The 21,081-nt window shown below is 46.6% G+C and overlaps 1 protein-coding gene across 1 annotated transcript in view; it reads right to left on the bottom strand.

Moving 5' to 3' along the window:
- Positions 1–21,081, bottom strand: part of LOC120926967 (protein argonaute-1) — a 193,802-nt gene that overhangs the window by 58,270 nt on the left and 114,451 nt on the right. Inside the window, exons 7-9 of the mRNA XM_040337319.1 lie at positions 6,561–6,648; positions 6,327–6,474; positions 4,328–4,447 (exon numbers count right to left, since the gene is read on the bottom strand). Of these exons, the coding sequence (XP_040193253.1) occupies positions 4,328–4,447; positions 6,327–6,474; positions 6,561–6,648 (356 nt within the window). The remainder of the gene's footprint in view (positions 1–4,327; positions 4,448–6,326; positions 6,475–6,560; positions 6,649–21,081) is intronic.

Genomic DNA, 21,081 nt, shown 5'->3' with positions numbered 1-21,081 from the left:
GCGATTTTTTCCTGTGACGCCTGACCCAAGCTTGCGACTTGTGTTTTGATCTTAGAGTCACTATGAGATCCTTCTCTTAAAAATTTGTGGACAAGCTCCTTATTGATCTTGTGACACCGTTTGCCATATGTGCCTTATGGATGCATCCACCGAAGGACCATCTGTTATATAACTACTTGTTCTCTGTCACTCACGAAATCCTTGTTATCGTCCTGAAGAAGCCCCACGGCGAAACGTGCGTTGGCGACTTCTGAGGATTTTGCATACAGTGGTCAATTGTTGTAATTGTAATGTACTACCATGTATCTTTTTGGAATTTAATATATTAAACTTTATTTTTAATATACTTACTTGGCCTGAAAGTCTGACCATCAATATCTACTTGTAGTTGTTGTTTCCCCTTTACTGCAACTGAACCCAGGTCGCGGCCCCTGGGGTCCCCCAGGTCACGCTCCGGAGGGAGAGAGGGGAAGCAGCCACTGAGAACACAAGGGATAGTGATGGGTAAGCCGAATTCGGGGCAACAGGCAGACAAGGGTAACTAAGGAACAGGCCAAAAGGTCAGGGTCACAGGCAAACAGGAGTAGTCAGAGACGAGCCAAAATCGGTAAACAGAAAGGTTAACGTATCACACGACAGACAGGAACAGCTAACAAAACAAAGTTGCAAAGCAGACCTGCAGTGCAACAGTTAATATAGACTTCCTGGGGATGGCCTGGGGTGGGGCCATACAGGAAGGAGAGATAATAAAAAGTCAGCCAGAACAGAGTCAGGCCTCTAATGGACACATGAGGAGAAGGTAAGCTGCCAGATATTATTGCATGTCCATGACAGTAGAATTCTTTCCCAGCCTGGGAGATTTGCATTTGTTTTCATTACCTTCCAGTGATATTGTAGAAACAACTTTCCCCTTGCCATGGCTGGGTTGGAAATCCACCAAGCTAGAGAAGGAAGTTTCTTTGTTGGCTGGGTAGGAGCATAGGAAGGTCAGGAGATAAAATAGGTTTGTTCCATGCCAACAGGTTGTGTTTGAACAGCCTTGAAAGAGGCCACTATGATTCCCAGAACTCTCAGAGAATCTCACAGAGGGACGTTTCTTTGATCTCAAGGCCCAAGTGTGATATCTGACAGAAACCAGTTTGTTTTTTGGAAGAAAGATTTTTGCTTGGGCTGAGTCTAGAGTGAGGCTGCAGTGAAGGGAATATTGTAAAACAGATTTTTGGAAGCTAAATACCTACCCAAAAGCCTTTAGTATATGAGAGGCCCTGTGGAAGTTTGCAGAGAAGTCCTTCAGAATAAAAGCAGTCTGGATACCCTGTGACTTCAATGCCAAGTTCTTAAGAGGGCAAGGAGGAATTCTAGTACCTTTATGAATACTCTGTTGCACTTCAATTTGGTCTATCCTTTGCTCCCAAACTGGTAACATTTATCTTCTACTGTGAAGCGCAGAAAGAGCTGATGGAATGGGTATATAGGGATATTCACATAGGCATCCTGGATGTCTACGGTTGTCTTGTGTCAGAAAGACAATACCTGACCTTGAGAATTCCACAAGAAAGGTTTAAACTAGGAGGTACTTGTTTAGGGATTTTAAGTTCAGGATAGAATGAATATTCCAATTGGTTTTGTACCGTGAAGAGGTTGGAACAGAATCCTTTGAACCTGTGCTCCAGAGGTACTGGAATGACTACTCCCTGGGACAAGAGATGGTAAAGGGCATTCTGAAAATCTGAGTGTCCTTAAACAGATTTTGGATAGTTTGAGAGAAGAAAGCGCTGAGGGAGTAGATATATCCAGCTTTGAAACCACTAACTGAACCCATAGGTCTGCAATGTTTGTTACCGAGAAAAAGAAAAACTAACATATGCCTCTTCCTGATCTTAGGAGTGAGGAGAAAGAAAGCTTTGGAGTAAACTTGGTGGATTTTGTGTTCCAAGTCTTGCTCTAAAAAACAAAAAAACAAAAGGCTGAATTTTGGCTTAGCAGTTGAAGCTTGGTTAATGCATTGATGTGCTCTGCATTCTGATGAGGTAGAAGCCATTGAAGAAGAGGATATTGCAACCTGCCGTGGCAGCAAGATCTTTTCAACTGTGACATCTGTTAAGTGTCTCATCAAAGAGATGTCCTCCTTCAAAGGGCATAAGTGTGAGGCGTCTTTGACAGTCAGTTTCAGCTGACCAAGGTAGTGGTTGTAATTGTTCAAAGTATGGTTCTGAATTACAGGATCCTATTGGTTGTTCACCACCCTAATCCAATTAGCTGTGGTTTGACAAATAGAAATTGCAGTAATAGCTGGTTGCAGAGCTGGGCTTCAAAGAGTAAGGACAGCCTTTAAGAGTGTCTCCAACTTTCTTTCAGCAGACTTGTTGAATGTAGGAACATCTTCTATAGGTACAATAACATGTTTAAGACTTAAAAGATAGGGTTTACTACTGGAACAGTCCACATTTTTGTGAACTCTTTTTCCACTGGATAGTTTGGCATCTATTCTTGGAGGGCTGAAAATCTTTTCTGGATTGACCAAATCGTAAAAGATTACCCATTCTATTTGTTTATGAATGTTGAATGTCTTTTTAGAGTTAGGCTTTTGCACACAGCAGAAGTGAGCATATCTACATTGGCAAGCAATTGCTTAAAGTCGTAGCATCATTTGTATAGGAGCCTGGGGATGAGAAATCTGCCACAGCCTCCGCTCACACCACTCTTGTGTCCAATTCATTCCTCTCTATGTCTACATCTTCTAGACTCCGGGAGGGACCATGGGGTGGAGAAAAATCCTGGTGCTTTTGAGCTGTGGACTATGACCGCTGTATTAAAGCCGGAATTGTGATACAGGCTAATAAGAGAGATAGAGCTAGAATTCAATGCAGTGACCATTGTTAACATAGTGTCCTGCTCCAGTGCAAGGGAAGCATCATCACTCTAAGTGGTTTGAGTATTTTGCAGGCTTATGACAAAGCGAATGTTTGCCTGAGCTTTTGCTGCAGTTTCCTTGATCCTCCACTATTGCTATCAGTGAAAGTTTCCCGTTTGGGATTCTCACGAAGCAGGGTGTGGAAATGCATTAAGCGTGTATAAGAAGGGGAACGCAGCAACCTGGGTGGTGACTGCCCTGTAGCGAAGTGCTTGTGGCAAAAGGGAGGGAGAAAGTGCCAGATTACCTTATAAAACGGCTCTAGGTGGAAGTTGCTGTAAAGTGTGCAACTTAGTCTTAGTCATCCACCTGAAAACTATAAACGCATACATACAGGATACACACACACACACACAGTGTAAAGCAAGTAATGGACATATTATGTCTCATACTTGCAGTGGGACTACGGTAACAGTCAAATAAACAGGGTGAACATGTTATACCTGTCCATGTTGCTGGTCCCTATACATCTTGTCACAGTGAGCACATCCTAAAACGTCTGGGTTCCATAGCATCCTGTGGCTAATTACACCCATTGCACCTAGTGCTGAGGTGAGAGCTAATGCAAGATCCAGTGCCCGAAGCAACATTACAGGCCATCCCCACAGAGTTGGGTTCAAGTACGAATCCCAAGGTTTACTGAGGTTGCACCAACACAGATGCACTGCTTCTATTGTATTTAAAGACAGTGAAGAGTTGAAGAACTTATTAAAGGGCATGGAGTGGTCTAGACAGTCTCCGGACTTTAGTCCTATAGTAAATGTATGGAGGGAGCTGAAACTTTGAGTTGCCAAGCCACAGTCAAAAAACCTTAAGAATTTAGAGAAGATCTGTAAAGAAGAGTGGACCAAAATCCCTCCTGAGATGTGAACAAAAACCTGGTCACTAACTACAAGAAAAGTCTTACCTCTGTGCTTGCTAACTAGGGTTTATCCACCAAGTACTAAGTCATGTTTTGCTTGGGGATCAAAAAGCTTATTTTACTCACTGAACTGCAACTCAATTTATAACATTTGTATCTTGTGTTTTTTCTGGATTTTTGGTTGATATTCTGTCTCTATCATTTAAAATACACCTATAATACAAATTATAGACCCTTCATTTCTTTGTAAGTAGGCAAACTTAAAAAATCTGCAGGGGATCAAATAACTATTCTCCACTGTATGGCAGCTTGGTTGTTATTGAATCTATGCAGACACTGGATGCTGGCTTCAATGAATAAAAAAGAAACAGTAAAGTTAGCCTAATTTTTTTTGTTTTATTGTGAATAATGATGATACGCCGCAAGAATCGTGAGAGAAACGTGATCTATCTTCTAAGCAAAAAAATCATGATTCTCATTTTAGCCAGAATCGTGCAGCTCTAGTTGATAGGATATAAGTAAATAACAATAAACAAAAAAATTTCTCTCACCAGCCTGCTGATCTCCTCCTGTCTATCTGGTGCAGACCGAGCTGTTGCTTTGATCATAGTAGAGGTCTGATTGTCGGTCAGCTTCTTAATACATCGTTGACCAGCTACAATGTTACAGACCTATAATAATAAAAATTATCTTTTTGTAAAAAACTCTTTATATCTCTAACATTCCCCCAAAACATTATTTTATCACTCCTCCACCTTTAGTCAATATGTAGTATTTTATTTTAATTTTTTAGTCCCTATCCTCCTTGCTCGTGAACAGGTTTCCTATCTAGTTCTGTATCAACATAACAGGAATTCTTTGCAATCTGTGGGTGTAGGGATTTTTTTTTTAAGTAAAATTATACTCCAAGCACCAACTTCAATAAAACATAAGGCTTTAGAGCAGGCATTGAAAAGCCACATTACCGAAAAAACTGAAACCCTGAGAGCACACTGTTGCAAGCAAAACAGGTTACTTGTTTGTGTTCTTTGTCATTTGATTTTAAGGTAAACATCAGATGCAGATCCCAATGCATAGTTGGTCCACATATATTGTTTACATTTATGTAGCTACTGCTCAATGGACCCTTAAGGATTCCTTTACTCAGGTGATTACATAAGCCAAATTCCAGCAGCAAAAATAAGTGGATTTTTGTGTATGGGGTGACAGGTGTATGTGAACAGGGAAGCTCTCATGTCTGCGTCCAGGGTCCCTTATCCAATCTTAACTGCAGGTAACCGATAGTTTTGTGGATATATGTGAACAGTGATGGCTCCTCTCAGCCTATAATTACTTTGTTCTAGCTGAGGAGCTGACACTGTTTACATTCACTGTTCGTTCCAGGAGCAAAAATCCTATACAGAGGCCTAATAAACACTTACTATAAACTGTGCTCATCATAACGTGGTTTGGCAGCATGCCTGCAACTTTACAGTAGGTGTGTGCAGAGCACCCAAGACCCATTAGCTTCTGGCTGCTCTCACTGCCTTATGATTTATTAAACGTTATAGGCAGCATGCCCTGTAAAGCTGGCAATACACTAGTAGATTTTTATTCTCAGTACATTTAATGTATTGACAAATGTCATTCAAAACTACCCAAAAATGTAATCTGCTTTTTTGTGAAGAATGCTATTCCTTTAACAAAAGCCGTATCAACTTTTTAGGAATTCATTTTCTATCCTCCCCTTTGAATTTTCCTGTCACTACAGTTGAAAACAAATGTTGATTTGACCCCACTAACCATTAGAAAATCAAACAAACTTTCTTAAAGTGTTACGAAACCCAGTAATTTGAAAATAGTTCATATCCCCCCCCCACAGTGCCCACAGCTTATAAATCTTCTTTTTACATTAAAATACTGCCACTATATACCTTTTTTAGATGATCTATATACCATGGTCACGTGATAAACTGTACAGTTTCTCCTTTGCTGAGAGTTCAGGTAGGAGGAGATTTCCACTTTACTCTGTATACACACCCACATGTGTGATGTCAATATCATGTGACCTGGCTAGCTCTGAGAACAAGTAAATGTTCTCTCCAGCATAAAAGACACAACTGAGCATGTGCAGGTCGGCTACCCTGCCTATGTTAGCTGGCCTTTCCTAGATAGACAGTACAGGAGGGGGAAGGATCTATGCATACAGGATAAAACATATTTTTTACACAATGGAGAGGATTAACCCCTTAAGTTCCACAGTGAGTATAACAAGCATGCTATGCTGCATATACAGACTGATTTTACTGTTGTGGGTTTAGCAACACTATAAAACTAGAAATTTTGTACAAAATTTTACTAGTGTATGGCCAGGCCAAGTTTGCCTGTTGTGCCAAAAACAGCAGAAAATATTCAGATGCTTTCCACTGTGCCTTAATATGCTTGACACTATTTGTGAATTTAAAGACACAACTTACTATAACAGGTTTATAACATGAAACATCTATTTCTAAGATATCAGGGATAATCCAAGTGTTCTATAAAAGTATGATGCAAGAATCAAGGTCTCACCTCCAGAGGTAGATAAGTGTGCTTCTGTTCCTGTCCCACCTGCAGGCATGGAAGGTGAGGATATTTTAGTTGTAAATTATATTTCTGCTTGAAATATTGGGCTACCGTGCACTCCACAGTTTGGCCACTCTCCAGCTGCAGTGGGAACCTAAGACACATAAGACAATATACTACTAAACTTTTCTCATTCCTCACACTGGCATAAGTAATGGACTTTAATATTACCGTACTTACGTTTGGTGGCTGGCCGGCCTGCGAGTAACATTGCAAACTCTGTACTTTCTTTTCATCTGCCCACAGTGGGTGACTTCCACTTTCAAACCTGCCAATCAGATGACAAGTTAGCCAGTATATAATCATACTCTATCAATGCCTTCAAATATCTTAAAAGCACACCTGTCACATAAATAAGCACATAAATGCGAACCAGAAACTGGCTAGTGCTTGGTCTGACTTACTTCCAAATGCTTGCTGCAGGACGTCTGCATAATGCAAATGTTTACTACAGAGTTGGTGTAGATGAAAACCAATGTTAAGACTTTCCTTCCTTACAAAGAATAAACGTGTAACAAAATCAGTGGTGTTAAAGTTTATGTTAACCCTAACAGTGATCTTCTATTATTTGCTCTTTTTGGTCTGTTATGTATACTACTTGAAGTGTATTGTTATACTGTATCTGTTCGATGAATGAAAAAAAAAAGAACTTTTACTTTAACCTGTAAAGATTGTACATCACAGGACAGGCTATAAATCATGACTACCTGGGTTATGCGCCACCTATAGGCAGAAAAAAACAGACATAAAGTCCCCCTATTAAAGCCCTCCCACTCAGGAAGCTCATCAGTTTTTTCCTAGTGTCTGAAAGGTGTTGGTCACAACTCTCTGTATGCTGGTACCAGATTCTCAAGTGATTCCAGTAGGGATTGGGAGATTGGTCATCCAGGTCCATTACTACAGCTAGAACGCTAAGGTGGATGGTAACCATGCCCCGCTTCTATGGAAATGGACGTTTAAAAAGGTATTGCTTGTCAGGCGGCCAGTTGGCGCAGGACTCTGCGGGATACGGGACCCTTCGCAGTTTTTGGTAGGGTGCTGTACAGGTCAAGGACACTGAACCCCAAAAGAAAGATGGATTGAGTTCCTGAGGATCTGGTTAGGCATTGCCCGCTGTGATGGTTGAAGATTCGATCTTGATTTTGTAATGTACAGATCCTGCGGCGAGAATGGTGTGTGTCCTTGCAAGTATAAGGCCCTTTACCAGTCACAGTAAATCTGCCCAAGCTGTCTTCCTGCTTTTGTCCACTAGGGGCAGTGATGTTTTTTGTGTTCTCTGTGCTGCTGCATATTTAGAAGTTTAATTTTCTATGGGGCTTGCTCTGGGTCAAAGGCTCCTTCTTATTAATTGGGAAGAAGCTGACGGTTCTCCTATGGCTCTCTGATGGTAGCAGGACCTGACATCATGCAGCAGAGGGGACACAGGGCAATCTTTTTCTGTATTGGGCACGTGAGTGCACCATGAGGGAATGACGAGGGTGGTCCTCCAGGGAGGTCTAAATATACTGTTGTTGCTTAACAGATCCTCTTAGCTGGGAAGGGTAGCATGATAGTCACAGCCCTGTTACCTCTCCAGCACGCTTGGAAAATGTCTTCCAAAAAGTGTGGTGGGGTAATGCAGTTGGGCAGGGCGAAGGAGAACCATCATCAGGTCCTAAGGACTCTGGTCATAGTCCTGCTGGGTTTGTGTTTTCCGACATGGGGCATCAACTTCAGCCTATGTGACCAAGGACCACTTCTTTTGGTTAGCCTGGAAGGAAAAACTGCAGGCATGTGAGCCTTCATAGGACAAGGCAGTAAGAAGTAGGAGTGGTTCTATAGCTTTGAGCTTGAAGAGGTTCAGGGACAGTATGCCTCTCGAGCTCAGAATGTTTTAATGCATTCCCTCGCAGAGATGATTTGGTCTGATTTCAAATTTCCTCTTGCTGAATCCTCATCAAGTATTCCTCTTTGGGGTCATTACACCCACCTCAGAATTCACAAGCTTTTCCCTTGCATCTTCTCTGTGATGTTGTGTATGCTGAATGGGATCACCCTGATAAGAGGCCTGTGCTGCCAAAGAGGTTCTCTCAACTTTATCCAATGGATTAAAAGTTTGTAAAAAAGTAAAGCATGCCCACAGTTGATGCAGCAGTGTCCTGTGTTAATAAAAGTTTGACTTGCCCAGGTGACAATGTCCATGTCTTTAAAGACACGGCTGACAAGAGACTGGAGACGCTGTTAAAAGCTTCCTTTGCCTTGGCAGGCTATGCTAAGCAGCCTGCAATAGCAGCTATAAGGCCAAGTTCACCTTTTCAGGCAGATGACAGACGTATGTCTGCTACCCACGTTTGGGTGCCATTAACATTTAATAGCAACTCAAGTGGGATGTGCGTTTGCAGCATGTTTCCAAAACACACGTTTTCTGTTTGCCATGTATTTGCAGAAGGGAATGGGGCCTCGTTCTTTTGTAAACACACCAATTTCACATTCAGGCCCCATTCACACCTAGCATAGTGGGAGCGCGCATTTTTAGCTCATGTTTCCTGCAACACACATAGGGCAGCTCATTGATTTCAAAGTACCGTATTTATCGGCGTATAACATGCACAGGCGTATAAACACGCACCCTAACTTTAAGAGGGAAGATTCAGGAAAAAAACTTCCAAAGCACCCTGCGTATAACACGCAGGCACAGTTTACCCTCTATTTTCAGGGTAAAAAAGTGAGCGTTATACGCCAATAAATACAGTAGCTTATAGGACATTTTGCGGTTTGCATGTTTATTGCTATTTTTTCACGTGGCAAAATGTGAGTTTGCTTCTGCATTTGGGGTAAAATTAACAATTAATGGCACCGAAAGCGCGACTAGTTCATTTTAGTTGTATATACGCCATACTCTATATAATCTGATTGTACAATCTCTGTAAAATCACCTTTAGATTTACCAAAACCATATAAAAGGAGGACACACCTATCTATCCACAACTCTGTATCCAGTCAGACGTCCTTACATTACGTAGTTGATTTAAAGGATATTGTACAATCAGACTGTATAGTGTATGGTGAGCTTTACAGGCTTACAGGGACACGCTTCTCCTGTTTTCAATGCTACATCTCTATGTAGGCGGTTATCACTCAGCTTCTGCACACGCTGTCAAATGAACAATCTATATAAGAAGGCAACATACAAAACGAGGAAGACCATGGCTGTGTATTTAGCCAGAACAGAGACGACATTGCCTGCATTGGAAAAGCAGTAACTGCAGAGGGGGATGGGAGCAATTACCTGAAAGGGGAGAGCAGGTGCAGGTTGTGTGTTAATGAGGTCAGCTGGTGAAATACTTCCTTCTCCTGTTTTTTCCATCCCAAATTTCAGGACGGAACATGAAGTAATGGAGGAATTGTCTATGAGCACACTGGAGGCTGAGGTAAAGCCTGTCCTAAAAGACAGAGGTACATTAATGCTATATTGGTACATAGGGGAGCTGGAATTTAGAACAAAAAAAATAAAGGTGAACTTAGCCTTTAAAGTAGCCTTATAGGCAAAAAAAAAAATTCTTATTTATTTTGAATAAAGTAAGGGAGGGTCTTAACTCCTGTCAGTTTATTGATTGCCATCTGCGTCCCATTGGGGAGATTTCCCTTTACTTCCTGTCTTATAACTGGAAGTGAGAGGAAATCCTTGCAAATTAAGGCAATCTCTTTGGGACCCCCAGGCCACCAGAACAAGTATTCCCATTGTAAGATTTCCCTTCTAATAATTTTCTGGGGACAACCCAAAATGTAGTATTTTTCTTTTACTTTTAATGATAATGGTAAACATGACAAATAGAGAGGTTGAATCTTCCTAAAGCAATAACAACTGACAGGTGTTCTAATCCCTCTCCACTCTATCAAACGCAAAAAAAAAAAAAGTTTTGCCTTTAGTTGTACTTTAATGACTGTGCGGTTGTTGTTTTGCACTCGTGTCTATTCATATACGTAGGGCTCTGTGGCTAAAAAGCTGGTTTGCTGAGCTGCCCTGTAAGGAATTACTGGCAGGGTTTCTTTTCATGGAGAACGCTTATTTGCTGATGACTTGGATAAATATATTCAAAAGAAAAAGAGCTACCTCTTGCCGCGCAAGATAAAGCGCAATCGTACATCATATAGAGGTTTTTCTACTTCAGCTTCCGGTTCCACTTTATCTAAGCAGCCCTTTTGGTGTTTCCAGATGGCTGGGTCCAGAGGAAGTATGCAGGGCTAAGGGCAAAAGAGGTCTTGACTAGCCAATTCAGCTGAACCAGAATCCAAGTCCTCTTCACTGTAAAGGGGCGCCCCCACTAGTTTGGGTGGGGGTTGTGGGCTTTTTTGGAAGTTTGTCAGGAAGTGATTGCAGACAATTGGGTCATTTCCACAATCCCCGACGGGTACAAGTTTCAGTTTTGAATATTTCCTTCTCCACAATTTGAGATAAAATTTACCTGTAGATCAGCAGAAGGGGACATTATTGTTTCAGGCACTTGATCACCTGCTGGCATAGGGGGTAATCAGGTTGGTTCCACTGACTGAAAGATTCCTCAGATTTTACTCCAATTTCTTCATGATCCCAAAGCTGAACAAAGATGTGCGGCTGATTTTGGACCTCACAAAGGTCTAAACAAGTTCCTCAAGGTTCAGACATTTGGAGTTGGTTTATTCGGTGGTGGCCTCGCTCCAGCAGGGAGACATTCTTGTGTCAGCGGACATAAGGGACCTATATGCCCATGTTCCAATTTTTCTAGCGCATCAGAAATTCTTGCAACGGTAGAGGACCGGCACTTTTATTTTGTGGCTCTGAATTTTGGACTGGCCAGAACTACACAGTTATTCACAAAAGTGTTAACCCCAGTGCTGGGCATGTTAAAGGTTCAAGGAGTGTACATCCTAGGGTATCTAGACAACCTGTTGCTCAGAGAACAGATGGCGCATCAGTTAAGGGAAAAATAGGATTTTTGTACTCACCCTAAAATCCATTTCTCTGAGTTCATGGACGGACACAGCAGCCTTTGACCTTAGGGTTATATCCGCTTCCTTCCAGGAGAGTTAGGCAGAAAAAAAGCACTTTAAGTGTTAACAACACTTTCCTCAGTGCAGCTCCTCCCAGGGGGCGTGGTTCCCCGAGTATAACCCACACCCTGCTCTAGCAGCCTCAGTTCGTAACAAGCAGTACAAACAAAAAGAGGGGTGGGTGCTGTGTCCATCCATGAACTCAGAGAGATGGATTTTACGGTGAGTACAAAAATCATATTTTCTCTTCCGTTCATGGACGGACACAGCAGCCTTTGACCTTAGGGACGTCCCTAGCAGTGTCAAAAAAATCGAGGGGTGGGAAAACAACACAGCAAACCAGGTTACACCCCAAACAAAACCGGAGTTATTCAACGGAGGAACTCCAATCTTAAACTGCCGCCTGTAACACCTTGCGGCCAAAGGAGACATTCGAAGATGCACTCACATCCACCTTGTAAAATTTAGAGAAGGTGTGGATTGACGACCGGGTCGACGAATTACAAATCTGTAAGACAGACGCTTGGTGACGGAAAGCCCAAGAGGCACCAATCGCCCTGGTCGAATGCGCCGTGACCTGAAAGGGAGGCGCCCGCCCCTTTAGGGCATAGGACTGGAGCACGACTTATCAACCTAGAAATGGTGGCCGACGAGACCGCCAGACCTTTTTTAGGACCAGTCACCGACACGAACAGTGAGTCCGACCTCCGGAAAGGAGCCGTAGCAGACAAGTACACTCGTAGGGCCCGAACCACATCCAGGGAATGTAGAGTGGCCTCCTCCTGGTTTTTCGGCTGAGGACATAAGGATGGAAGAACAATGTCCTCATTAATGTGAAAAAGCCGAAACGATGTTTGGGAGAAAAGACGTCTGAGGCCGCAGCACCACCTTATCCCTATGGATGACCAAGTAGGGAGCCTTGCAAGACAAGGCCGCCAGTTCAGACACCCATCTGATCGAGATGATTGCTACCAGAAAAACCACCTTCTGTGACAGAGTCAACAAGGGGATCTTCCGAATGTCCTCAAAGGGAGCATCCCGAAGCACCGAAAGGACTAAATACAAGTCCCATGGGGGTAGTGGATGGCGCACCGGAGGGGCCACATGCCGGACCCCCCGTACAAACGTACGCACCAAAAAGTGCGACGCCAAGGGTCGCTGAAAGAAAACAGCCAGAGCCGAAATCTGACTCTTAACCGTACTTAAGGCGAGAGCCTGATCCACTCCCCGCTGTAAAAACAGCAGAATCCTGGACACCACGTATGTACGAGGGTGCCATTTCATCTCCTCACACATAGAGATGTAGGCCTTCCACGTATGATGGTAAATCCTACGTGAAGTAGACTTCCTTGCACGCAGCATGGTAGAGACAACCGAGCCCGATTGGCCTCGGCCTCTCAGTTCCTGGCTCACAACAGCCACGCCGTCAAAGTCAGTGACTGTAAAGCAGGGTGGAAGATCGGACCCTGCGACAGAAGATCTTCTCTCAGGGGTAGACACCAGGGGGCGTCTGCCACCAGACGCACCAGGTCCGCGGACCAGGAGCGGCCAATCAGGATTGTCGGAATCTCTCCGGCTTCCACTCTGCGCAGCAAGCGAGGAAGAAGCTTCAGGAGGATGGAAGGCGTAGATTAGGCGATAGCGACCCCAAGGTGCCACCAACGCATCTGATGCGTCCGCCCACGGGTCTCTTGACCTGGCCACGAAACCGTGGCACCTTCCAATTGAGACGGGACGCTTGAAGGTCCACGTCTGGAGTGCCCCACTTTTGGCACAGACTCTGAAACACCTCCGGGTGGAGTGACCACTCTCCTTGGTCTAGTGTTTGTCGGCTTGTCAATTCTGTACACCTGGAATGTGCGCGACCTCCATCGCTGCATCTGAACTCCGTGTGTCCCCCTGATGATTGACGTACGCCACGGCCGTGGCGTTGTCGGACTGGATCCTGACTGGTCAGCCCTGCAGATCCAGGGATCACCTGGCAAGGCACAGCTTGATTGCTCAGAGCTTCAGTATATTGATTGGCAGGCCGGACTCCTCCTGAGTCCAGCGCCCCTGGGCAGACTGGGTGCCCCAAACGCCCCCCCCCCAACCGGAGGGGCTGGCATCCGTCGTGACCACGGTCCAGTGGCACGGCAGAAATGACTTCCTGGTCCGAAGCACCTGAGATGCCAGCCACCACACCAGGGAAGACTTGACCAGTTGACTCAACTGAATCTGGTACTCCAGAGATGACGGGACCTTGTCCCAGCGTGACAGAATTTCCTTCTGTAGCACCCTGGCGTGAAATTGGGCATACGGAACCGCCTCGCAAGAGGCCACCATCAGACCCAGAACCCTCATGCAGAATCGAAGAGATGACCACTTCTGGGTCTACAACTGCTGCACTGCAGATTGCAGAGTCTGAAGTTTCTCCGTTGGGAGAAAAACTCTCGCCTCCACGGAATCCAGGACTAGTCCCAGGTATTCCAGTCTCTGAGACGGAACTAACACTGACTTCTGGATATTCAGAAGCCAGCCAAACTCTTGGAGAGTCTGACACGTGATAGCCACGTCCTCTTTTAAATCTGAGCCTGAAGAAGCTCGCAGGAGAAGGTCGTCCAGATATCCCATGCTAGCGATCCCCCGCTGTCTCAGCAGGGCCAGTATCGGGGCAAGCACCTTGGTGAAAACCCGTGGTGCCGATGCCAAGCCCAACGGGAGGGCCACAAATTGAAAATGGTCCTCCCCGACCGCAAAACGCAGAAACCTCTGGTGCTTTGTGCATATGGGAACATGTAGGTACGCGTCCATGATGTCCAAGGACGCCAGGAAGTCCCCCTGATGGAGTGCAGCTATTACCGAGCGAATCGACTCCATCCTGAATTTATGTACCTTGACAAAACAATTGAGGGCCTTGAGGTCCAGGATTGGACGGACCTCTTCCTTCTTGGGTACTACGAACAGATTGGAGTAAAACCCCTGAAACCGTTCCAACGAGGGAACTGGTACAATCACTCCCCTGACCAGAAGATCCTGGACAGCCCCTGACAGGGCCTGCCGGCGAACCGGAGGAAGCTGGAGGTAGGAAGGAAAAAATATGTTTGGTGGACAAGAGAGAAACACTATCTTGTACCCGAGGAAACTACTTCGCAAACCCATCAGTCGTAGAGAACAAAATACAAAAAATGTAGCGCTGAAAAATAAGTGAATAATAAGAAGACACTGATTGTCTGTATTACACACCAATGTATCAGTGTAAACAAAAATATAGATATAAGTCCATATGTTCCTCATACACCAAATCGATGGAGAAGTGGTAGATGATGTTTGCACTGATTGTGTATGTCTAATATCAATTAGACTAAGTACGAGGGTATAAGTCCATATGGGTGAACATGAACTGGATAGATGAAAAGACCAACTTCAAATACGGTGATCAGAAACCCACAGTGATTCGTTATTGAACTAAAATGTAGTGATAACACCTGCCACCAGAGGAGGAGGCTTACCAGATGTGGTGGACCCTAAATGAGCGTATGCCCAAAGGATCAAAAAGGCTGTAAAAAATGTAGATGGAAAGATGTACCGGCACACACCAAATTATGCGATCAGCAAGAAGCAATGAAGTCTTCACTTGATAACGGGTGGAGGAGGTATCATCAGCTGGGAGATAACTCATGGGAAATGGAGAACATGCCCAGGGTATGTGGAGGAAAATAAAAGGCACATAGTGTAATTCCGTACAAACGGGGAGGTTTAATATCAGTTAAAAACACTTACAGTTGGTAGATAAAAAACGGACATCAATGTTGTAAAGTGCATGGCAGCAGTAGAGTCCCGACGCGTTTCGCAATAACTTGCATCGTCTGGGGACGTCGAGAATAGACCTCCACCGAGCCGTGAACTCGTGAAGCGGGTGCCTTAGCACCTCGCAAACTTTTTCCTGCCGCACTGGGCGCACGAAAAAAACGCTTAGGGGTAGTAAAAGAGGGCCCTTGCCTACGGCGAGGCTCCTAGCCCTTCCCAGACTGTGGGAGCAGTGTGCTCTTACCACCTGTGGCATCCTCAATGATGTCATCCAAGGCCTTCTTGGAGGATTGGTCCGCAGACCAGCATGTCAGCCACACAAGGCGGCGTAGTACCACCGCATAGGCGGAGGCTCTGGAAAGCAAGGGAAGCATATCCAGGGCCGACTCACAGACAAATTCTAGAGCCTGAACCAATTGTTCAGCCAGGCCCTTGCAGGTCTCAGAAGCATCTTGCTCCTCCAGCTTCTGCAGCAACATCTTTTGCCCGTTCAGACAGTGTCTGCGACACCAGAGACCCGGCCACAACCGGTCTCACAGCCGAACCCACAGCTGTGAACATAGAGCGGGCCACAGCCTCCACCCTCCTATCAGTGGGGTCCGTAAAAGTGGGAGCCCCTTCCACAGGCAATGTGGTGGCTTTACTCAGTCTGGACACGGGAGTGTCCACTGATGGAGGAGAGACTCCTCAAAGGGATAAAGGACCACAAATTTTTTAGGAACAGCAAAAAACTTTCTGTGGCGTGTCTAATCCATACATAGCAATTGCTCCAAACATGGAATACAGGGAAATACTCTAGCGGTGCTGGGCGGTTTTGGGGAACCCAAAAGGGACCGGCACATCCGGTGCCCCCGCCATCCTCAAGTTTATGAGTATCACCGCAGAAATAAGACAAATCCCCTATCATGTAATGACCCTGGGGCAGAGTCATCCTCACAGTCCGTGTGGGTGAAGCCTGCATCGTCTGACATAACAGACCAGATCTGTGTCAGAGATATCCCCAGAAGCAGGCTCAGGGAGGGGCCGCTTTTGTACCCCCCTTCTGGGCACTAGCTGCTTCACCGACATTGCCTCAACAGATGCGGCAGGGGCAGGGGGATTAAAGTATAATTCAGGCATTTCTAGGGCAGAAACAGGTCCATGTTGCCCCACCGCTGTGTACTGCAACGCAGAACACCCCACCGGTCACCTCCCGGCTGTAAAAATAGAAGGTGAAGCCTCCCAGGGACTCACCACCCCACGCGGTTGCAGAGAGAGCTGAAAACCCTAGGTGTGCTCTGATGTGCTGGCCGTGCTGCGTCTGTCACCTCCGGGAAGATTTGCGGTGTTTTGCAGCGCTAAAACTGACACAAGAGGCAAAGACAATTCCAAGCTGGCCACCGTCTGAGGTAAAAATCACCAGCGGGCTACAGGAAAATGGCCGCCGAGCTATGTAAAACCGCGACCACGGCAAAATGGTGGCCCTGGCGCAGATTAAATTCCACAGTGATGCACCAAACACCTCACACTACACAGCAGCATACAGTAGCACCCCCCAGAGTAAAAAACACAGCCCCCGCTATACACACAGGCCCCGGTGGTAATAAAGAGACCCCAGAAGGCCCCCCCCTCACAGCCGCTACTCAAAATGGGGAAGGAGGGAGAGGAAATAAGGGAGAGAGGAAAGCAGGGTGAACCCTCAATCGACCTCCCAGGGGAAAACACCAGCCATACCACCTTACCTGAGCAAGGGGCCACTACTTACCAGTCCTGCGACCACCGGGTGGAGGTATCCCAGACAGAACCAACGTCCACTAACGGCATGGCTGTCGGCCAGACACACTGTGACAAAGCCATAGAGACCGGTCATATGTGTGCCCTGGAAGATGAAGTTCCCCCGGCCGCCCCTGGAGCAATGGGGCCTGTCGTGGACAACCCAATTCATAAAGACAGCATCAAGAGTGAGGCTGCCTAAAAGAAAGCGGATCATATTCTAGCTTGGGCAGAATGCCATGTTATGGCCTTGTCAGCAGTACATATCCCAGGTGTGGAGAATTGTCAGGCAGGCTTTTTCAGTCATCAGCAACGGATTTCGGGAGAGTGGTCTCTACATCCCAAAGTGTTCAGGGCAATTGGCCTGTGCTGGGGAACACCAGGGCCCGGATTCTCGTAGCACTTACGCCGGCGTATCTCGAGATACGCCGCGTAAGTGTCAATGTGCGCCGTCCTATCTGTGCGCCGTGCCCACAGAACTAGATATGCTTGAAAATAGGCTTCCTACGACCGATGTAAGTTTCCTACGCCATCGTATCCTGGGCGCATATTTACGCTGGCCGCAAGGGGCACTCCCATTAATTTACGATTTGAATATGCAAATGAGTGAGATACGCCGATACTTGCGCCCGGCGCATTAATTTACCCGGTTTACGTAAGTCGTACGTCCGGCGTAAAGTTAAGCCTCATAAAGCAGGTGTAAGTCATGTTAAGGTATGGACCAGGGAACAGCCGTCGTATGTTACGTCGTTTACGTAGTAGTACGTGAATAGGGCTGGGCGTAGGTTACGTTCATGACGTAGGCAGTGATTCGACGTATCATAGGGAGTATTTCCGACGTGATTCTGAGCATGCGCACTGGTATACGTCCACGGGACGGCGCATGCGCCGTTCGTTCGGCCCATCATTTGCATGGGGTCACGGTTCATTTAAATGGATCACACACACTTCCACCTACTTTGAATTAGGCCGGCTTACGCCGAAGAATTTACGTTACGCTGGCGCAACGTTGGGAGCAAGTGCTTTGGTGCTTTGTGAATACTGTGCTCGCCGCTCTGCGCGACGTCGGCGTAGCGTATATTCGATACGCTACGCCGGCATAACTATGCGTCGAGGTACGAGAATCCGGGCCCAGGTGTGGATCTTCTAGTGTCCAGGTTAAATACAAAGCTAGACAGGCTGTATTGGACTATAATGGCATTGTATGAGCAACTGATAGACAGTCAAAATTATAATGTAAAAATATTTTTATTACAAAGTAAAAAAAGGTTTTCTAAGCATTTACAATAAAATATTGATTGTGACAACCATAAATCAGCTTATCATTAACATTGTACTAACAATGATGTATACAAAACCCATAAAACAGGAAGTGGTGCTGGAGGTGTGTGAAGGAGTATGGAGATTGCACCTGTGAAGATAAGCTGGGAGTCTGCTAGCTGCTGTTAGGAGTTCAGTGAGGACTTTTGAAATTCGGGGGGCGAAGACCCGTCTACAACTAAACCGTATGTGTTTTGCCTTGACTAATTTTGTCCTGAAGAAAAGCAGACTCTTTATTTGATGCCGAAGCTAAAGTGGACTTTTCTGTTATAGTTTTTCCTTTATTTTTGGTTTGTCTGTGAATAAAAGCCTTTTTTTTGTTCCCCCCCCAAACGGTTTATGCACTTAATCCCGCCGAGCTATAGCCCCCAAACATTACAATACACTACACAATTTTTGATGTTTTGTATACACAGCATCCACGTTTTGTGACATATCCCATATACATCGTTTAATAAATGATGGGCCAGATCCTCAAAAGAGATACGCAGACTTAACTGCTGTTCAGTCTGTGTCTAACTTTGGAAACGATCCTCAAAAGGCTTTTTCCAAAGTTAGGCAGAAGATCCGGCATGTGTAATTGAATTACACTGCCGAATCTTAGGATGCAGTACCGCATCCGCCGCTGGGGGCATTTCGAGTCGAAATGCCGTTTCTAGTATGCAAATTGGCACTTAAGGCGATCCACAAAGCTTTCCAGCTTCGTTTTTTCGCCGTAAGTTTTAGTTTGCAAGTGTAAAACTAGGGCTGATGTTACAAAGTGTAAACTAGTCACACCATGTAAAAGCCCATTCCAGCGACGGCATTTGGTATGCATTCCCGAGGGAGAACTCCACGGCAATTTGTAAAAACAAAACCGGCATGGGTTCCCCCCCAGGAGCATACCAGGCCCTTAGGTCTGGTATGGGTTGTAAGGAGACCCCCCTACGCCGAAAAATCGACGTAGGGGGTCCCCTTACAATCCATACCAGACCCGTATCCAAAGCACGCTACCCGGCCGGTCAGGAAGGGAGTGGGGACGAGCGAGCGCCCCCCCCCCTCCTGAGCCGTGCCAGGCCGCATGCCCTCAACATGGGGGGGTTGGGTGCTCTGGGGCAGGGGGGCGCACTGCGGGCCCCCCCACCCCAGAGCACCCTGTCCCCATGTTGATGAGGACAGGACCTCTTCCCGACAACCCTTGCCGTTGGTTGTCGGGGTCTGCGGGCGGGGGCTTATCGGAATCTGGGAGTCCCCTCAAATAAGGGTGCCCCCAGATACCGGCCCCCCACCCTAAGTGAATGGATATGGGGTACATCGTACCCCTATCCATTCACCTGTAGGCAAAAAGTAAAAGTTAGTAAACACACAACACAAGGGTTTTTAAAATAATTTATTATTCTGCTCCGGATGCCCCCCCCTGTCTTCTTTATTAGCTCTATTAGCAGGGGGGGCTTCTTCTTCCGCTCTCCGGGGGTCTTCCACTCTCCGGGGGTCTTCTTCCACTCTCCGGGGGGGGGTTTCTTCTTCCGCTCTCCGGGGGGGGGGCTTCTCCGGACTCCGGGGGTCTTCTTCCATCTTCTCCCCTCTTCCGCTGTTGACTCGGCGAACCCCGGTTCTTCTCCAGCTGTCCGGTGCCTTCTTCTTCAGCGCTGGCTGCCTGCTATCTTTGTGTGTTAGCTCAATTTCTAACAGGCAGCCGGCGCGGTCTTCTGTGACGTCAGGGTCTTCTCTTCTGTTCTTCTCCCCTCTTCCGATGTTGCCTCGTCGCCTGTTGTCGCTGTAATGATGGAAGCGCGCCTTGCATCCCATTTATATAGGCATCACCGTCCCATCATGCTCCGGCAGGTACCCACGTGGTGGGTGCCTACCCACGTGCACCCACCACGTGGGTACCTACCGGAGCATGATGGGACGGTGATGCCTATATAAATGGGATGCAAGGCGCGCTTCCATCATTACAGCGACAACAGGCGACGAGGCAACATCGGAAGAGGGAAGAAGAAGAACCTGACGTCACAGAAGACCGCGCCGGCTGCCTGTTAGAAATTGAGCTAACACACAAAGATAGCAGGCAGCCAGCGCTGAAGAAGAAGGCACCGGACATCTGGAGAAGAACCGGGGTTCGCCGAGTCAACAGCGGAAGAGGGGAGAAGATGGAAGAAGACCCCCGGAGTCCGGAGAAGCCCCCCCCGGAGAGCGGAAGAAGAAACCCCCCCCGGAGAGTGGAAGAAGACCCCCGGAGAGTGGAAGACCCCCGGAGAGCGGAAGAAGAAGCCCCCCCCTGCTAATAGAGCTAATAAAGAAGACAGGGGGGGCATGCGGAGCAGAATAATAAATTATTTTTAAAACCCTTGTGTTGTGTGTTTACTAACTTTAACTTTTTGCCTACAGGTGAATGGATAGGGGTACGATGTACCCCATATCCATTCACTTAGGGTGGGGGGCCGGTATCTGGGGGCCCCCTTATTTGAGGGGACTCCCAGATTCCGATAAGCCCCCGCCCGCAGACCCCGACAACCAATGGCAAGGGTTGTCGGGAAGAGGTCCTGTCCTCATCAACATGGGGACAGGGTGCTCTGGGGTGGGGGGGCCCGCAGTGCGCCCCCCTGCCCCAGAGCACCCAACCCCCCCATGTTGAGGGCATGCGGCCTGGCACGGCTCAGGAGGGGCGCTCGCTCGTCCCCACTCCCTTCCTGACCGGCCGGGTAGCGTGCTTTGGATACGGGTCTGGTATGGATTGCAGGGGGACCCCCTACGTCGATTTTTCCGCGTGAGGGGGTCTCCTTACAACCCATACCAGACCTAAGGGCCTGGTATGCTCCTGGGGGGTGAACCCATGCCGGTTTTTTCT

The sequence above is a fragment of the Rana temporaria genome, chromosome 2, assembly GCF_905171775.1.
Source record: "Rana temporaria chromosome 2, aRanTem1.1, whole genome shotgun sequence".
Taxonomy (NCBI): domain Eukaryota; kingdom Metazoa; phylum Chordata; class Amphibia; order Anura; family Ranidae; genus Rana; species Rana temporaria.
This window is presented reverse-complemented; position numbering and strand designations above follow the sequence as displayed.